The 17,673-nt window shown below is 42.6% G+C and overlaps 1 protein-coding gene across 1 annotated transcript; it reads left to right on the forward strand.

Annotated features, from left to right (window-relative positions):
• The first annotated feature begins 1,232 nt into the window (after window positions 1-1,232).
• Window positions 1,233-14,320, forward strand: LOC139389963 (glutamic-oxaloacetic transaminase 1 like 1). Its single transcript, XM_071137016.1, is given in 11 exon segments — window positions 1,233-1,413; window positions 1,689-1,870; window positions 2,230-2,353; window positions 2,474-2,691; window positions 3,055-3,205; window positions 3,359-3,524; window positions 3,672-3,811; window positions 11,374-11,451; window positions 11,454-11,476; window positions 13,340-13,404; window positions 13,725-14,320. Coding segments are annotated over 10 exon segments (1,326 nt in total). The 3' UTR covers window positions 13,403-13,404; window positions 13,725-14,320.
• Window positions 14,321-17,673: the final 3,353 nt, after the last annotated feature.

Consider the following 17,673-nt stretch of genomic DNA (forward strand, 5'->3'; position numbering starts at 1 on the left):
ATGGAGCAAGAACGATTTACTTAAACATGCAGTGCCACCTAGTGTACAGCTGAGTCTGAACAATCTGCCTCAAATGTTGTAAGTGACCACAAATGTGAGGTTTTATTTGCTCTGTAATGATGTGCACCAAGTTCACACTTGTTGGATGCAAAATACAATGCATTGAATGTAAACGTGAGATGAGACAGTAGCTCTATATGTTACATTTCTAGCTGCAAATTTCTTGTAAAATCTCGACCCTCTAACATGCAAATTATCTTAAAAAGGTGCTTCAGTCAGCAACCATGTGTCTACACTTGCTACTATACTGGGATTTAATAGGAAAACTGCTGTGTCGGCATCATCAATGGGGGCTTTGAGTAAAGGGCCTTGAGTATAATGCTTAATTGTGCCTTACTTCACAAAGGGACAATTTGGTTTGAATGGTTAAAATGTTCAATCAGGAACATGGAGTACTTAGAACATGGAGTAAAAATGTTAATTTTAAAAGCAGCATTTACATTTAAAACCACACAAAAGAGTTTGTAGCTTGTTGACAGGGATAATCTAATTCATATTTTTCAATTCTCTCTTCTGTGGGTTTCTACAGTTGGGTTTTGAGGAACAGGAGCAGGGCGCGATGTTTAAAAAAGCGACTTTTTGTTTCCATAGGCCTACATTTGTACTGTATTAACGTTATATTGCCAAAAAGTGAAAAGGACATACTTCCATTAAAGGAAAGCAAACGCCACAATTTTACCTGTTCTTGAACACTTCCTGGGAAATCGCTAGGTTGAAGATTACATCATTTTTTTAACCTAGGAATATTGCAGCTCAGTGTCGATGCGAAAGCTACTCAGCATAGAGGTCAATGAGAACGAAATCTCAAACGTGTCAATTTATAAGGGTCGTCCCTAGTTACCACAATCACTAAATCCTAAACCCGGCCTATTTCTGTAATTGATCTTCTTAAAATTAGATGTTAAACTTAAGCCTAACCCCAAACTTAAGTTAAGAACAACAAGCAACATTTGTTTTATTATTAATTTTTACGATTTCCAATGCTGACTTTATGACTGTGGTAACTAGTGAAAACCGTTTATATTATTTATACGAGAACGGTAGAAGCCATCCATCACAGACGTTGCCAAGATACGGTATTTAAATTGATGTTGTGTAGCTAAGCAACAACCATAAACAAAGGCTTGGTGGCTTGCTTAGTGCAGACAGAACAGGGTGATGAAACTAAAAAGATGAGGCAAACATGTAATAGTGATGGTGGAGTGGGTTCCACTGAAAATGTTCAAGCCCGGGGAATAACTCTTCTCTCTATATTCGTCGACACTCCAACTGCCGAACCGAATCCTGAAACCAAGTTATTGGCTGACTTCAAGACAGACACTCATCTCAGAAAAGTGTACTTGGCGGGAAGAGGTGAGTTAGCTCATAAATTCAGCTGGCTGACTTCTATGCATCTCATTAGCGTTTGTTGTCACTGATCCTAGTGTCTGGTCCTTGTGCTTTGAGTAAGAACCACTGACTGAGTTCAACTAAACTAAATGGCAGAATATCATTACTGATCAAATAATATATATTTTATAATTATTTAGTTAAGCTTGTGAAGTTACTATTTTAGGGTAATATATTACAGCTTATTCTAGCCTAAGCATTAAAATATTTATTGTCATAACTATTTTTTGGGACCTCAGAGTATCTCAACAAGGAAGGTCAGACCTCTGTGAGCCCGCTCATTGGGAAAATAATGCAACAGATTTGCACAGACCCCACTCTCTGTCCAGAGTATCCATCATCCTTTGGCCTTCCAGAATTCACCAGGAGAGCAACAGAATTGGTTTTGGGCAGGGACTGCCATGCCATCGTGGAGAACAGGGTAATCTTTGCTGTCTACTGTGTATGTTCCATGGATCAACTTGACCTCATGTGTGATCCTCACAGTTTTCTCATACAGTAGGTGGCTTGCTGATTTAGAGCTCAAGGTTATGAAACTGTCTTTAAACAAGCACTGCACCAAGCCATCAGTCAAGAACAGCCATCTGGACACAAAGATAGGCCTTTCACAAGCTCAACGGCAGCGTAACCTATGTAATTACACTTTGGCCACCCCTTCCCTATCCACACACTACTTTTTATGTAATCAATCAACATCAGCTTGTAAGTGGCATTGGATAATACATTATGGCTGTGAGTATTTTGATTTTACTCCCCTCCCCTGTGCTCATTATTCTATAGGTGTTGGGTGTGCAGACTGTGGGCTGTACTGGGGCTGTCCGTCTGGGGGCTGAGCTCTTGAAGCACTGGTACAATGTGAGCGGTGTCTGGTGTGGGCCAGTCTATCTCTCCTCCCCCTGTGATGGTAAGTAGCAGGGGGAGGAGAGCATGCACATAGTTAAAAGCACAATCACAGAGCAATATAGTATTGGTATTGCTGATGATATTGGTGCTGAAGCTCTAGTCATCATGTTCCTTTCTGCAGACTCCTTGGCTGGTATCTTTGAGGCAGCAGGGATCCAGGATGTCCGTCGGTATCGGTATTGGGATACAGAGCAGAGGGGTGTGGGTGTGCAAAAAATGATGGAGGATCTGGAGATGGCTCCAGAGCAGAGTGTCATTGTTCTGTCTGCTTCTGCTCACTGTCCTACTGGTTCAGACCTCTCCCAGAAGCACTGGAGACTCCTCACACAGCTTATGGTGGTACTGCTCCATAACCCAACTGTTTTTGCAGTCGTTAGTAATGTAACAGATGTTATACATTTGACATTTTAGTAATTTCGCAGACACTCTTATCCAGAGTGACTTACAGTTCATGTATTCATTTTAAGATAGCTAGGTGAGACAACCACATATTACAGTTGTAGTAAGTAAATGTTTTCCTCAGAAAAGAAGTTATCAGCAAAGTCATTTATCAATGTTTTTTTTTCTTCTTTGGAGGTCCTGGCATCAGTCTATCCCAGGGAGTAGCATTTCTACAGTAGAAACACTTGTTATAGTAGTCCTCTTCAGTCTCCTCATGCTCTCTCTATTCTTCTCTCTGCATCTTTTTTTCTACACTCTCAGAGGTGTAGGTTTTTCCCTTTCTTCCTGCTGCCTGCACAGGGCCTATGCCATGGGGATTTTCAACAAGACGCCTGGCCAGTGCGTCTGTGTGCCTCTCTGGGGATGGAGCTTCTGTGTGCCCAGTCCTTCTCCCACAGCTTTGGGCTTTACGGTGAGCCATTTTAAGGGTTCACTTGTCTCTTAGTGTATTATCAATTGACGTCTCTTACTTTCATCGACTGTGACGAATGTAAGATCCCCAGGACATAGATTGACAGTAAATCTCTGTATGGAAATGCATTTTCTTATATTGTCCTTACTACAGGTGAGCGCGTTGGACACCTCTTATGTGTCCTAAAGCAGAGCTCCACACTGCTAGCTGTTCAGTCCCAGGCCGAGAAGCAGGTCAGGGCTTTGTGGTCCCGGCCATCTGTCAGAGGAGCTCGTGTGGTTGCCACGGTGCTCAGTAACCCTGCCCACCATGTGGAGTGGTAAGTCATTATGGCTAGTCTATGCTTGAATAGCATTGTCTGCAAGGCTTCTCTAGTATAAAATGTGATCATACAAAGTCTGGTTACAGTACGTGGAACTAGTGCTTCATGATAAGTTAAATAGACCTCTGTAAATCCTTGTCCCAGGCAGGAAGGAGTGAAGAGTATGGTGGAGAGGGGCATACTGGTCAGAGAGAGGTTGAGAGAGAAGCTAAGGCTTCTTGGATGTCCTGGCAGCTGGGATCACCTGATCCAGCAAGGTGGACTGTACTGTTGCACTGGGCTGAATGGTGAGCAAACCATATTAAGCCCCGTTTCCATGATGTTTCGGGTGAAAATTTATTGGTCACGGGTTGCGGGTTTTTGAGCTATTCCTAAATTGCACTGTGGCCGCCATGTATTTTCTCTTAAAATATATATATATTTCACTGTGACCAGCTGCTGACTGTCAGGCATTGATGCAGGCTGTTGCTGAGTGAGTGAGTGAGTGAGTGGTGTGTGTGTGTTGAGTGAGCAAGAGGAGAGGGAGCAGCACCCGCATGTTGTGACAACTTTTTAGTTGAAGGTAGGCTATTTAGATTGTCATTATGGAGACACCTACTTCCAACCATTTTTCTGTAAAACATGAGCTAAAGCTGATGCACATCAAGAAATAATGGGGACAAAGCACTGGAAAATGACTTTGGGTGCATTAGAGCGCATTACATAAATTCGCTCAGAGGTGGTTTAAACTGCATTCTAACGTTGACTTTGCATTATCAAGCAAAGTGTTTTATGCATCCTCAGTTCTTGGTTCTTGGAGGCTGCTCGAGTGGAAATTGAAAATGGAAGTTATGGAACTCCTTCACTTGGTTCTTTTTATGGGAAAACGAAAACATTTGCCTCTGTTGGTCATAAAGTAGCCAATTAATGTACAATACCAGTCAAAAGGGTTTTCCAGGGTTTTTCGTTATTTTTTATAATTTTCTACATTGTAGAATTATAGTGAAGACATCAAAACTATGAAATAACACATATGGAATCGTGTAGTAAGCAAAAAAGTTTTTATATTTGCGATTCTTCAAAGTAGCCACCCTTTGCCTTAATGACAGCTTTGTACACTCTCTAGCAACATTAGCGAAGCCAGCTGCAGTCACATAATGGCTACCTAACAACATTACATAATTTCTCATTTCTGGAGGCAGTGGAAACGCAATTTGAGCTAGCCCACTTAAGGCCAGCCCAACCTGGGTTGACTTTAAAGTGCCAATGGAAACGGGGCTTAAGTTAAGTTTAGGATTTGTCATCTTTCAACCAATTCAAACAGTGGTAGAGCACTGTACCTGTCTATGGGATTGATTAAATCAGTATCACCGAAGTTCAGCGCTATAGCACCCTTAAAATGTAACGGTAATGTAAAATGTAGTCTCCGCGAACGCGGAGCTATAGCGCTGTACTTCAGGGATACGGATTGAATCAAGTCCTACAGTACATTCGGAAAGTATTCAGACCCCTTGACTTTTTCCATATTTTGTTACTTTACAGCCTTATTCTAAAATTGATTAAATAGTCCCCCCCCCCCCTCATCGATCTACACTTAATACCCAATCATGACAAAGCTAAAACAGGTTTTTATAAAATATCAGGTTTATGAAATATTACATTTACATAAGTATATAGACCCTTTACTCAGTACTTTGTTGAAGCACCTTTTGCATCAATTACAGCATCGAGTCTTCTTGGGTATGACGCTACAAGCTTGGCACACCTGTATTTGGGGAGTTTCTCCCTTTCTCGGCGTATCCCCTCAAGCTCTGTCAGGCTGGATGGGGAGCATTGCTGCACAGCTATTTTCAGGTCTCTCCAGAAATGTTCACTCAAGGACATTCAGAAACTTGTCGCGAAGCCACTCTTGCGTTGTTTTGGCTGTGTGATTAGGGTCGTTGTCCAGTTGGAAGGTGAACCTTCGCCCCAGTCTGAGGTCCTGAGTGTTCTGGAGCAGGTTTTCATCAAAGATCTCTCAAATCAAATCAACTTTTATTAGTCACATACAATCAGCCTATACGACTGATTGTTGTCCTATGGACAGAGTCTCCCACCTCAGCTGTAGATCTCTGCAGTTCATCCAGAGTGATCATGGGCCTCTTGGCTGCATCTCTGATCAGTCTTCTCCTTGTATGAGCTGAAAGTTTAGAGGGACAGCCAGGTCTTGGTAGATTTGCAGTGGTCTGATACTCCTTCCATTTCAATATTATCGCTTGCACAGTGCTCCTTGGGATGTTTAAAGCTTGGGAAATCTTTTTGTATCCAAATCCGGCTGTAAACTTCTTGTTCTTGTTCTTCTTCTCCTTGTTCTTCATGATGCTCTCTGCGCTTTTGACGGACCTCTGAGACTATCACAGTGCAGGTGCATTTATAAGGAGACTTGATTACACACAGGTGGATTGTATTTATCATCATTAGTCATTTAGGTCAACATTGGATCATTCAGAGATCCTCACTGAACTTCTGGAGAGAGTTTGCTGCACTGAAAGTAAAGGGGCTGAATAATTTTGCACGCCCAATTTTTCCGTTTTTGATTTGTTAAAAAAGTTTGAAATATCCAATAAATGTCGTTCCACTTCATGATTGTGTCCCACTTGTTGTTGATTCTTCACAAAAAAATACAGTTTTATATCTTTATGTTTGAAGCCTGAAATGTGGCAAAAGGTCGCAAAGTTCAAGGGGGCCGAATACTTTCGCAAGGCACTGTACGCCGAATACAACAGGTGCAACAGACCTTACAGTGAAATGCTTACAAGCCCCTAACCAACAATGCCGTTTAAAACATACAAATAAGAATAAGAAATAAAAGGAACAAGTAATTTAAGAGCAGCAGTAAAATAACAATAGCGAGACTATATACAGGGGGTATCGGTACAGAGTCAATGTGCGGGGCCACCGGTTAGTCGAGGTAATTTAGGTAATATGTACATGTAGGTTGAGTTATTAAAGTGATAATGCATAGATAATGACAAGAGAGTAGCAGCGGCATAAAAGAGGGGATGGGGGGGCTGAGCAATGCAAATAGTCTAGGTAGCCATTTGATTAGATGTTCAAGAGTCTTATGACTTGGGGGTAGAAGCTGTTTAGAAGCCTCTTGGACCTAGACTTGGCGCTCCGGTACCGCTTGCCGTGCGGTAGCAGAGAGAACAGTCTTTGACTAGGGTGGCTGGAGTCTTTGACAATTTTTCGCACCTTCCTCTGACACAGCCTGGTATAGAGGTCCTGGATGGCAGGAGGCTTGGCCCCAGTGATGTACTGGGCCGTACGCACTACCCTCTTTAGTGCCTTGCGGTCGGAGGCCGAGCAGTTGCCATACCAGGCAGTGATGCAACCAGTCAGGATGCTCTCGATGGTGCAGCTGTAGAACCTTTTGAGGATCTGAGGACCCATTCCAAATCTTTTCAGGTTTTTCAGGAATAGGTTTTGACGTGCTCTCTTTACAACAGTCTTGGTGTGCTTGGACCATGTTAGTTTGTTAGTGATGTGGACACCAAGGAACTTGAAGATCTCAACCTGCTCCACTACAGCCCCATTGATGAGAATGGAGGCGTGCTTGGTTATCCTTTTCCTGTAGTCCACAATCATCTCCTTTGTCTTGATCACATTGAGGGAGAGGTTGTTGTCCTGGAACCACACGGCCAGGTCTCCTCCCTATAGGCTGTCTTGTTGTTGTCAGTGATTAGGCCATCGGCAAACTTGTCATCGGCAAACTTAATGAGGGTGTTGGAGTCGTGCCTGGCCGTGCAGTCATGAGTGAACAGGAAGTATAGGAGGGGACTGAGCAAGCACTCTTGAGGGGCCTCTGTGCTGAGGATCAGTGTGGCGGATGTGTTGTTACCTACCCTTACCACCTGGGAGTGGCCCGTCAGGAAGTCCAGGATTCAGTTGCAGAGGGAGGTGTTTAGTCCCAGGGTCCTTAGCTTATTGATGAGCTTCGAGGGCACTATGGTGTTGAACGCTGAGCTGTATTTAATGAATAGCACAATAGTGATTGCATCATCTGTGGATCTGTTAGGGCGGTTTGCAAATTGGAATAGGTCTAGGGTTTCTGGGATAATGGTGTTGATGTGAGCCATGACCAGCCTTTCAAAGCACTTCATGGCTACAGACGTGAGTGCTACGGATCGGTAGTCATTCAGGCAGGTTACCTTAGTGTTCTTGGGCACTGGGACTATGGTGGTCTGCTTAAAACATGTTGGTATAACAAACTCAGACATGGAGAGGTTGAAAATGTCAGTGAAGACACTTGCCAGTTGGTCAGCGCATGCTCACAGCTCACAGTCAGCGCATGCTCAAAGTCCTGGTAATCCGTCTGGCCCTGCGGCCTTGTGAATGTTGACCTGATTGAAGGTCTTACTCACATTATCTGCGTAGAGCCTGATCACACAGTCGTCCGGAACAGCTGGTGCTCTCATGCATGTTTCAGTGTTACTTGCCTCAAAGCGAGCATAGAAGTAGTTTAGCTCATCTGAAAGGCTTGTGTCACTGGGCAGCTCTCAACTGTGTTTCCCTTTGTAGTCTGTAATGGTTTGCAAGCCATGTCACATCCGACGAGTGCCGGAGTATGATAGTATGTAGTAGTATGATTCAATCTTAGTCCTGTATTGATGCTTTGCCAGTTTGATGGTTCATCGGAGGGCATTGGGGGATTTCTTATAAGCTTCCGGGTTAGAGTCCCGCTCCTTGAAAGCGGCAGCTCTAGCTTTTAGCTCAGTGCGGATGTTGCTTGTCCATGGCTTCTGGTTGGGGTATGTACAGTGGGGAGAACAAGTATTTGATAACCTGCAAAATCGGCAGTGTTTCCTACTTACAAAGCATGTAGAGGTCTGTCATTTTTATCATAGGTACACTTCAACTGTGAGAGATGGAATCTAAAACAAAAATCCAGAAAATCACATTGTATGATTTTTAAGTAATTAATTTGCATTTTATTGCATGACAAGTATTTGATCACCTACCAACCAGTAAGAATTCCGGCTCTCACATACCTGTTAGTTTTTCTTTAAGAAGCCCTCCTGTTCTCCAGTCATTACCTGTATTAACTGCACCTGTTTGAACTCGTTACCTGTATAAAAGACACCTGTCCACACACTCAAACAGACTCCAACCTCTCCACAATGGCCAAGACCAGAGAGCTGTGTAAGGACATCAGGGATAAAATTGTAGACCTGCACAAGGCTGGGATGGGCTACAGGACAATAGGCAAGCAGCTTGGTGAGAAGGCAACAACTGTTGGTGCAATTATTAGAAAATGGAAGAAGTTCAAGATGACGGTCAATCACCCTCGGTCTGGGGCTCCATGCAAGATCTCACCCCGTGGGGCATCAATGATCATGAGGAAGGTGAGGGATCAGCCCAGAACTACACGGCAGGACCTGGTCAATGACCTGAAGAGAGCTGGGACCACAGTCTCAAAGAAAACCATTAGTAACACACTACGCAGGATTAAAATCCTGCAGCGCATGCAAGGTCCCCCTGTTCAAGCCAGCGCATGTCCAGGCCCGTCTGAAGTTTGCCAATGACCATCTGGATGATCCAGAGGAGGAATGGGAGAAGGTCATGTGGTCTGATGAGACAAAAATAGAGCTTCTTGGTTTAAACTCCACTCGCCGTGTTTGGAGGAATAAGAAGGATGAGTACAACCTCAAGAACACCATCCCAACCATGAAGCATGGAGGTGGAAACATCATTATTTGGGGATGCTTTTCTGCAAAGGGGACAGGACGACTGCACCGTATTGAGGGGTTGGATGGATGGGGCCACGTATCGCGAGATCTTGGCCAACAACCTCCTTCCCTCAGTAAGAGAATTGAAGGTGGGTCGTGGCTGGGTCTTCCAGCATGACAACGACCCGAAACACACAGCCAGGGCAACTAAGAAGTAAGAAGCATCTCAAGGTCCTGGAGTGGCCTAGCCAGTCTCCAGACCTGAACCCAATAGAACATCTTTGGAGGGAGCTGAAAGTCCGTATTCCCCAGCGACAGCCCCGAAACCTGAAGGATCTGGAGAAGGTCTCTATGGAGGAGTGGTGTTACGCACGCCTCTATGAAGAGGGAACGCAACACCCTGCTACAACTAAACTCTCCGTGACGTGAAAAAGGTATGGACTGTAGGTGCGAGTAAGGATGACAACAGGCAGAATGTGGTACCGTTTACAAGGACTTTATTCCTTTACACTGTAATATGGGGAAAAGGGGCTGGACGGAACCAAAGCAAAGAAAGTAAATCTCAAAGCCCCCCCCCCCTCTCCTATCTTACCTGCCTACCCACTACTTACCTAATTTAGCACCACCTGGTGCCCTAACCAAAATACAGGGAGTGGTCCACCCAGGTCTTACCTAGTGTGCCTAGACAGTGAATATACTACGGGTATATGTATGCCCGCGGGCCTCTTGCCTAAGCACTCCCAAGGTGCCTTCCCCTTCTCCCCTGGGAACAAATGAAACAGAATATTAAACAATTTCAGAAACAAACTAAGAAACAAAGTACATCAAATAAGCTCTATCTGAGCAACAAACTCACAGAACATACCCACTCTCAGCAATGAACTCCCAGCAAAACTCTCTATCACAAACAATCGCTCAGCAATGACCTCAGCAAAATCTCTCTCGCTAAATCTCTCTCAGCAATCCCTACCTCCAAAATCTCTCTCTCCTGAACAGAACACTGGCTTTTATATAGCTTCAGAATGAATGTATAATTGGAGACAGCTGTGTCTTGACGAGGGGGCGGGGTCAGCTCTCCAATTAGCCCTGGAGTCGACCAATCAGCTGCTTGAGGGATTTCAGGAAGCCATTTCCTGAAATAAAACACATGCAAATACACAAACTACAACACAAACTGGGGAACGTAACAAGTGGGCCAAAATCCCTGCTGCAGTGTGTGCAAACCTGGTCAAGAACTACAGGAAACGTTTGATCTCTGTAATTGCAAACAAAGGTTTCTGTACCAAATATTAAGTTCTGCTTTTCTGATGTATCAAATACTTATGTCATGCAATAAAATGCAAATTAATTACTTAAAACAGTCTTGTAGCTTAGCATCTGCTTTATCTGACCACTTTTTTATTGACCGAGTCACTGGTGCTTCCTGCTTTAATTTTTGCTTGTAAGCAGGAATTGGGAGGATATAATTATGGACAGATTTGCCAAATGGAGGTTGAGGGAGGGCTTTGTACGCGTTTCTGTGTGTGGCGTAAAGGTGGTCTAGAGTATTTCCCCTCTGGTTGCACATTTAACATGCTGATGGAAATTTGGTGAAACGGATTTAAGTTTTCCTGCATTAAAGTCCCCCGCCCCTAGGAGCGCCACCTCTGGATGAGCGTTTTTCTGTTTGCTTATGGCGGAATACAGCTCATTGCGTGCGGTCTTAGTGCCAGCATCGGTCTGTGGTGGTATGTAGACAGCTATGAAAAATACAGTTGAAAACTCTCTAAGTGAATAGTGTGATCTACAGCTTATCATGAGATACTCTACTTCAGGTGATCAAAACCTTGAGACTTCCTTAGATATCATGCACCAGCTGTTGTTTACAAATATACATTGTCCGTCACCCCTTGTCAAATCAGGCGCTGTTCTATCCTGCCGATACAGCGTATAACTAGCCAGCTGTATGTTGATAATGTTGTCGTTCAGCCACGACTCCATGAAGCATAAGATATTACAGTTTTAATGTCCCGTTGGTAGTTTAATCTTCCTCGTAGGTCGTCGATTTTATTTTCCAATGTTTGCATGTTAGTTAGTGGAACGGAAGGCAGTGGGTGTTTATTCGATCGCCTACAAATTCTCAGAAGGCAGCCCGACCTCATTTTCTCTGTCTTCTCTTCACGCAAATGACAAGGATTTGGGCCTGTTCCCGGGAAAGCAGTATGTCCTTCAAGTCGGGCTCGTCGGACTCATTAAAGGAAAAAAAACTTCTGCCAGTTCGTGGTGAGTAATCGCTGTTCTGATGTCCAGAAGTTATTTTCGGTCAGAAGAGACGGTAGCAGCAACATTATGTACAGAATAAGTAAAAAAACAAGTTACAAAACAACACAAATAAACAAACAAAAAACACAGTTGGTTAGGAGCACGTAAAAAATGTCAGCTATCTTCTCCGGCGCCATGGTACTCTCTGTACTTTGCTCCGTTCATCTTTGTGTCACACCCTGATCTGTTTCACCTGTCCTCATTATTGTCTCCACCCCCTCCAGGTGTCGCTTGTTTTCTCCAGTGTATTTATCCCTGTGTTTCCTGTCTCTCTGTGCCAGTTCGTCTTGTATGTCCAAGCCTACCAGCGTTTTTTCCAGGTTTCCTGCTTTGCCTTTTCTCCTTTTTCTAGTTCTCCGGATTTTGACCCTTGCCTGTTTCTGGACTCTGTACCCACCTGCCTAACCATTCTGCCTGCCCCGACCTCGAGCCTGCCTGCCACTCTGTACCTCCTGGACTCTGATCTGGTTATAACCTTTTGCCTGTCCACGACCATTCTCTTGCCTATTCCCTTTGGATTTATTAAACATCTTAAACTCCAACCATCTGCCTCCTGTGTCTGCATTTGGGGCTCGCCTTGTGCCTTTATACTTTGCCTCGAACCTGACTAGTCTCCCAGTCCCTGCCGCTGAAAAACATCCCCCACAGCATGATGCTGCCACCACCATGCTTCACCGTAGGGATGGTGCCAGGTTTCCTCCAGACATGGCGCTTGGTATTCAGGCCAAAGAGTTCAGTCTTGGTTTCATCAGACCAGAGAATCTTGTTTCTCATGGTCGGAGAGTCCTTTAGGTGCCTTTTTGCAAACTCAAAGCTGGCTGTCGTGCCTTTTACTGAGGAGTGGCTTCTGTCTGGCCAATTTACCATCAGTGACCATCACTGGTGTGACCATCAGGTTTTTAGTCACCTCCCTGACCAAGGCCCTTCTCCCCCAATTGCTCAGTTTGGCCGGGCGGCCAGCTCTAGGAGAGTCTTTGTGGTTCCAAACTTCTTCCATTTTAGTATGATGGAAGCCACTGTGTTCTTGGGGATCTTTACTGCTGCAGACATTTTTCCGTACCCTCCCCCAGGTGTGCGCCTCGACACAATCCTGTCTCTGAGCTCTACGGACATTTCCTTCGACTTCATGGCTTGGTTTTTGCTCTGACGTCCACTGTCAACTGTGGGACCTTATATAGACAGGTGTGTGCCTTTCCAAATCATGTCCAATCAATTGAATTTAGCACAGGTGGACTCCAATCAAGTTGTAGAAACATCTCAAGGATATACCTGAACTCAATTTCAGGTCTCATAGCAAAGGGTCTGAATACTTGTAAATCCTTTTAATACATTTGCTAAAATGTAAAATAAAAATGTTTTCGCTTTGTCATTATGGGGCATTGTGTGTAGATTGCTGAGGATTTTTATTTATTTAACCCATTTTAGAATAAGGCTATAATGTAACAAAATGTGGAAAAAGTCAAGGGGTCTGAATACTTTCCGAAGGCACTGTATATCAGCATTTTTTTGTATTGTTTCCACAAACAATGTAGACAATTTATGCACTGCATCAAGACAGTTGATTTTGTTTCTTTGCATTATCTAGCTAGCCTTTAGTGTCAGCAATTTTATCTCACAATTTTCATCTCTAGTTGGCTTTCATCCACTTAATTCTGAAATATATTCTTTATATCTTTAGCAATGATGTTGTACAGTTTACAGTATATGTCCATGTCCACTATACTGTTTATTGTACACGTAGGTACCAGTCATTTACGTAAGTGCTATGTTCCATGTTGAATGTCCTTAATCTTTGATTATGATCTCTTCACCTGTCTCCTTTAGTCCAACAAGTGGAATTCCTGGAAAAGAGGAGACATATCTACCTGCATCCCAATGGCTGTCTGAATGTGAGTGCTATCAACAGCTGTAACCTAGACTATATAGCTGAGTCCATCCACCTGGCTTTGACCTCTGTCTTCTGATGTCAATTACAATACCTGGGGCCTCATTTATAAAACGGACTTATGATCAATTTTGATCTTAAGGATGACTTGCGCAGAAAACCACGTACAAGTAGTTATTTATAAAACCTTACTTTGGCGTGGAAATTATATTATCCCTACGCAAAGTCTAGACTCTATGTAGGTGATTTTCCTGCTGGTTATGTAGGGCTATTATTTTTTTCCCCTTGCAGTTTAAGGTCAGACACTTTCTTTTTCCACATCAGCCACAGTTCTGTCTTGCTGCCCCACCTGGTTCACTGCAGCGGCGACACACTCCCAAGCTAGCTGTTTGGCTTTGTTTGTCAACCCACCGAATAATATGTGTTTCCTGTCTTCGATCTCCTCTACCATCGTTGTGATCTCGTCTTTCAAAAGGTTTGCTTTTCTATTTTGGTCCATGGCTATTCCTGACTAAACCCTCATTTGTGCTAGCATTCTATAAGGGGAAATCGTTGATTGTAAGGTGCCGTTCATTTTAGATTTATAGATCACAGGTGCGTACGTTACAAAATGGGATTCTTAGAACCTGTGTAAGCAAGGTTTTTTATGCTCAGTATCTTTTATGAATCGAATGTAAGCACACCATCGGAAATGATCTTACGACTAAGTTCAAGTATAAATGAGGCCCCTGGTGACAGCCTCCATAAAATCCTTATTCAGCTTGACTAAATCATGTAAAGGAAGCATATTTATGTCACATACAATACCAAACGAATTAGGGCTGAATTCATAAGGAAAATGGCTGTTAGTTATCATTTATTGAAACAAATTAACAATTGACTTTAGTATGTAGAGTGTAACATCCAAGCGTTAAATTAGAGGTAGGGATTAGGGAATATGAACTATGGCATATGGTATTTTGAACCTACATAGCTGGAAAATATTGTAGGCATATAGTTGTGCTGTGGTAGTCCAGTAAGGAGCACTCTTTCCTCTGGTACAAGTAGATCCTAATGCCCTAGTTGGGTAAAAGGGTTCTTATGTAGTCAAGACAAGGGTCCATCTTTTGGATGAGATGTTAAACAGATCCTGACCTTATAGAGACAACTATTGTGACACTTACAATATGGGAGTAGTAGAGGGATTGTCCTAGCCACATCCCAGTCGGATTCTAGTAGGCCTATCAGTCTGCCATTTAATAATCTTTGAATTCTTCATCCTCTTCACTGCAATGACTGTTGTTTGTGCTCACAGAACACTCACAGAACACTGCCCAATTGGATAGTTTCACCCTTTTGTAATTTTTAACATGTTATTTTAACTCTAGTGATAGCGTAACCATGAAATTATTAAGGTCAACCTTTTTAGTTTTTTATTGACCAATTTATTTTATACTGTAACCTATTGTTTGTGGCACATTGAAATATATTATTTTGAATGCATACAGGTAGTTCCATAGTAGAAGGTCAAATAAATGTGCAGTGACAAATAATTAAAAACCTTCTTAAAACTTTTAAAATGAAGTGTACTATACCAATTTCCATAATAAGATGGTGTTCTTGTCATTAGGAAATACATCCATGTTATTTACCTGAATATTGATTGTTTGACTACAACCTCTGTTTGTTGTAACGGATATTGCAGTTGCACAAGCAGGATGCAGTCCCTACACATTGCATAGCAGCAAAAACAATCTACGTTTTGTGTGATGATGTAAGCTAGTCTTTGTAGTTGCTGTCATATCGTAGCCACTAGCCAGAGTTGTTGAAAAAGAACACTACTACTCTGACTGCTTGTCTACCTCCTGCTTAGCCATTGTTTGCAATGATGATTAAAAAAAATAACATTACATCGCTAATTAGACTGTGTCTTTGTTTTGCTTGTGTTTGATGTACTGTCTAGAAAGCTGCATGTAACTCCCCACTTGAGTTTTGCATTGGGGCAAAAAACAATCTGCGAGTTTGTATGAGCATGTTGATCATGTATTTTGTGTACAACATGTAAATAGCTACATGTAGCCTAGCTCCCCAACTGAAAAAAATAACATGAAATCGAACTTAATCTGATTAGTTTACACCAAAGACGTTCATCGCCGATCGAGGAGGGGAAAGCAGCAGCGTAGCACTGAGCAGCATCTACGTAGGCAGAAGAGTGAGCAGCAGCTACGCATAAAAAATCCTGCACATGTGCAGAAAACTTCTTATTTTTATCCACGGTTAATCAGGTTTCCAGAAATCCGAACAACAGCCCTCCGAAATCTAAAACATGAAATGTTCAGTGTCATTTACATGAATAGACTACTACAGTCTTTGTACATTCACAATCTGATTCCCCATTGGAGTCATGGCATTCACTAACATGTTTTAGAGTTATACCCTTTTCATACATAGGACGCCGCTACAGTAACGTGTCAATAGCGACAATCGATAACCTTTCAGACAATTTTAAAAAAGTGCTGCATCAGCGTCTGTACCTTTTTAGACAGTAGAATTCTGCTCCGGCATAGAATGTTCTGTATTTATTCCCTGACAACAATAAATGTTGCTGATCGATGTGCTGTTGTGTTGTTTTTCTGCTGTTTTTTCTGGTAGGGTAGATAGATGGGTTTTCTTTCTACTAAATGTATTTGTAAGCATAGCGGCGGGAAGTAGGGGGTTGCACTAAGAAAAGTAGTGCACTGGGCCTTTAATAGTCCTGTATTAGCCAACCGATATAGCCGTCTGCAGCGCCAGCGCGGGCAAAAATACTTCCTTGTTGTATTTTAGAAACAATGATATTATTCAGAATAATTATGAATATATAATCTGCAATCTACGGTGAAGTGAGACTCAGTAGACAGGCAATGTTGTTGTCCAGTTGTTTGCTAAATGCAAAGGTGGTATCTAGAGGATGCAGATTGAAATTCCAAGCTGTGCATAAGGAACTACTGTTGTGCCCCTGAGCAACACAACATCCATTACTGAAAGGAGCCTTCAGTACTATCCAGACTGATTTTAGTGCCTTCGGGGGAATCTCAATACAAAATTCATTAGTACAAAACAACACATTTAAGCTATTCAGAGCATAAGAGATATTGAAAAGCTAAAGCCTAGGCATGGGAGGGTTATTTAAGAATGCATTTGATATGGGAACAATGACATCTGCTCTTGAAAATAAAATAACATCCATTCATGTTTTTACCCCTGAATCGCATCAAATGCACCACAATATTACAGACATAACATTTCTAGTTCAATATAAAATATCTGAGGGAATAAAAATGGATATGGAGACTTAATAATGTAGTCTTAAATCAACAGGATCCGTCTTGTGAAAAGTTACTGAAGGCTTTTCCCAATAGAGAGATGTCAGCAGATACACTACATGACCAAAAGTGTGTGGACACCTGCTCGTCGAGCCCCTTCTTTTTAAACCCGTCCCCTCACAAAATGCCCTTGCTTTATTGTTGCCTAATATTGAACCTTACATGTCAGTGTGACAATGTGAGCGGAAAGGACAAAATATACATCCACCACAGCACACACCTACACCTCACATAACACATAGTTTCAGCCCAGTGTAGATCAATCCAACCGCCAGTCATACACAGCGCCAATTTTCCCAGGCAAGTTGGTGTGGATCTTGTATAGAAATTTGGTTTGGTAGAAAAAAATGGGTAATGATTTGCATTCGCTGTAAGGCCCAGTAAGCAGTATACAGTATGTTCATCAAGCATACATTACACCTCTATAAGGATAAGCATATCATAAATGTGACACAGCCACATTATGAATGTATGAATAAGAGATGTGATCACAGATGTCAGAGCATAACCCATAATCAAAAATGTAAATGTTTTCTGTGAAGACAGCTGATGTCATAATATTCATACAAACTCCCTAACATCACAGATAAGACAGTCTATTCGAAATGTCCTATGCTTTGCTATGTAATTTGTGTGCCTGCAGAAAAATCAGTCTGTGCCTCTAGACACGGGGACTTGCCAAACACAATCTATCATATGTTAAATCAACAGGAGGAAAAACAACCTGAGGAAAACAATTGGAGCTGATAAGCCACAGGCAAGCACACATCAATGTTTTACTGAAACGCGCAAAGATGCTCTCCAGCCATGACAACCTCTCTGCTGCCATTGATATCACCCACGTATATAAAACCAAGATATACTGTATGTCCAGGACAAAAGACTCTGTGTACGTAGCAGATCACAGCTCCCAATTCCAAGAAACAAGG

Source organism: Oncorhynchus clarkii, chromosome 30, assembly GCF_045791955.1.
Source record: "Oncorhynchus clarkii lewisi isolate Uvic-CL-2024 chromosome 30, UVic_Ocla_1.0, whole genome shotgun sequence".
NCBI lineage: Eukaryota > Metazoa > Chordata > Actinopteri > Salmoniformes > Salmonidae > Oncorhynchus > Oncorhynchus clarkii.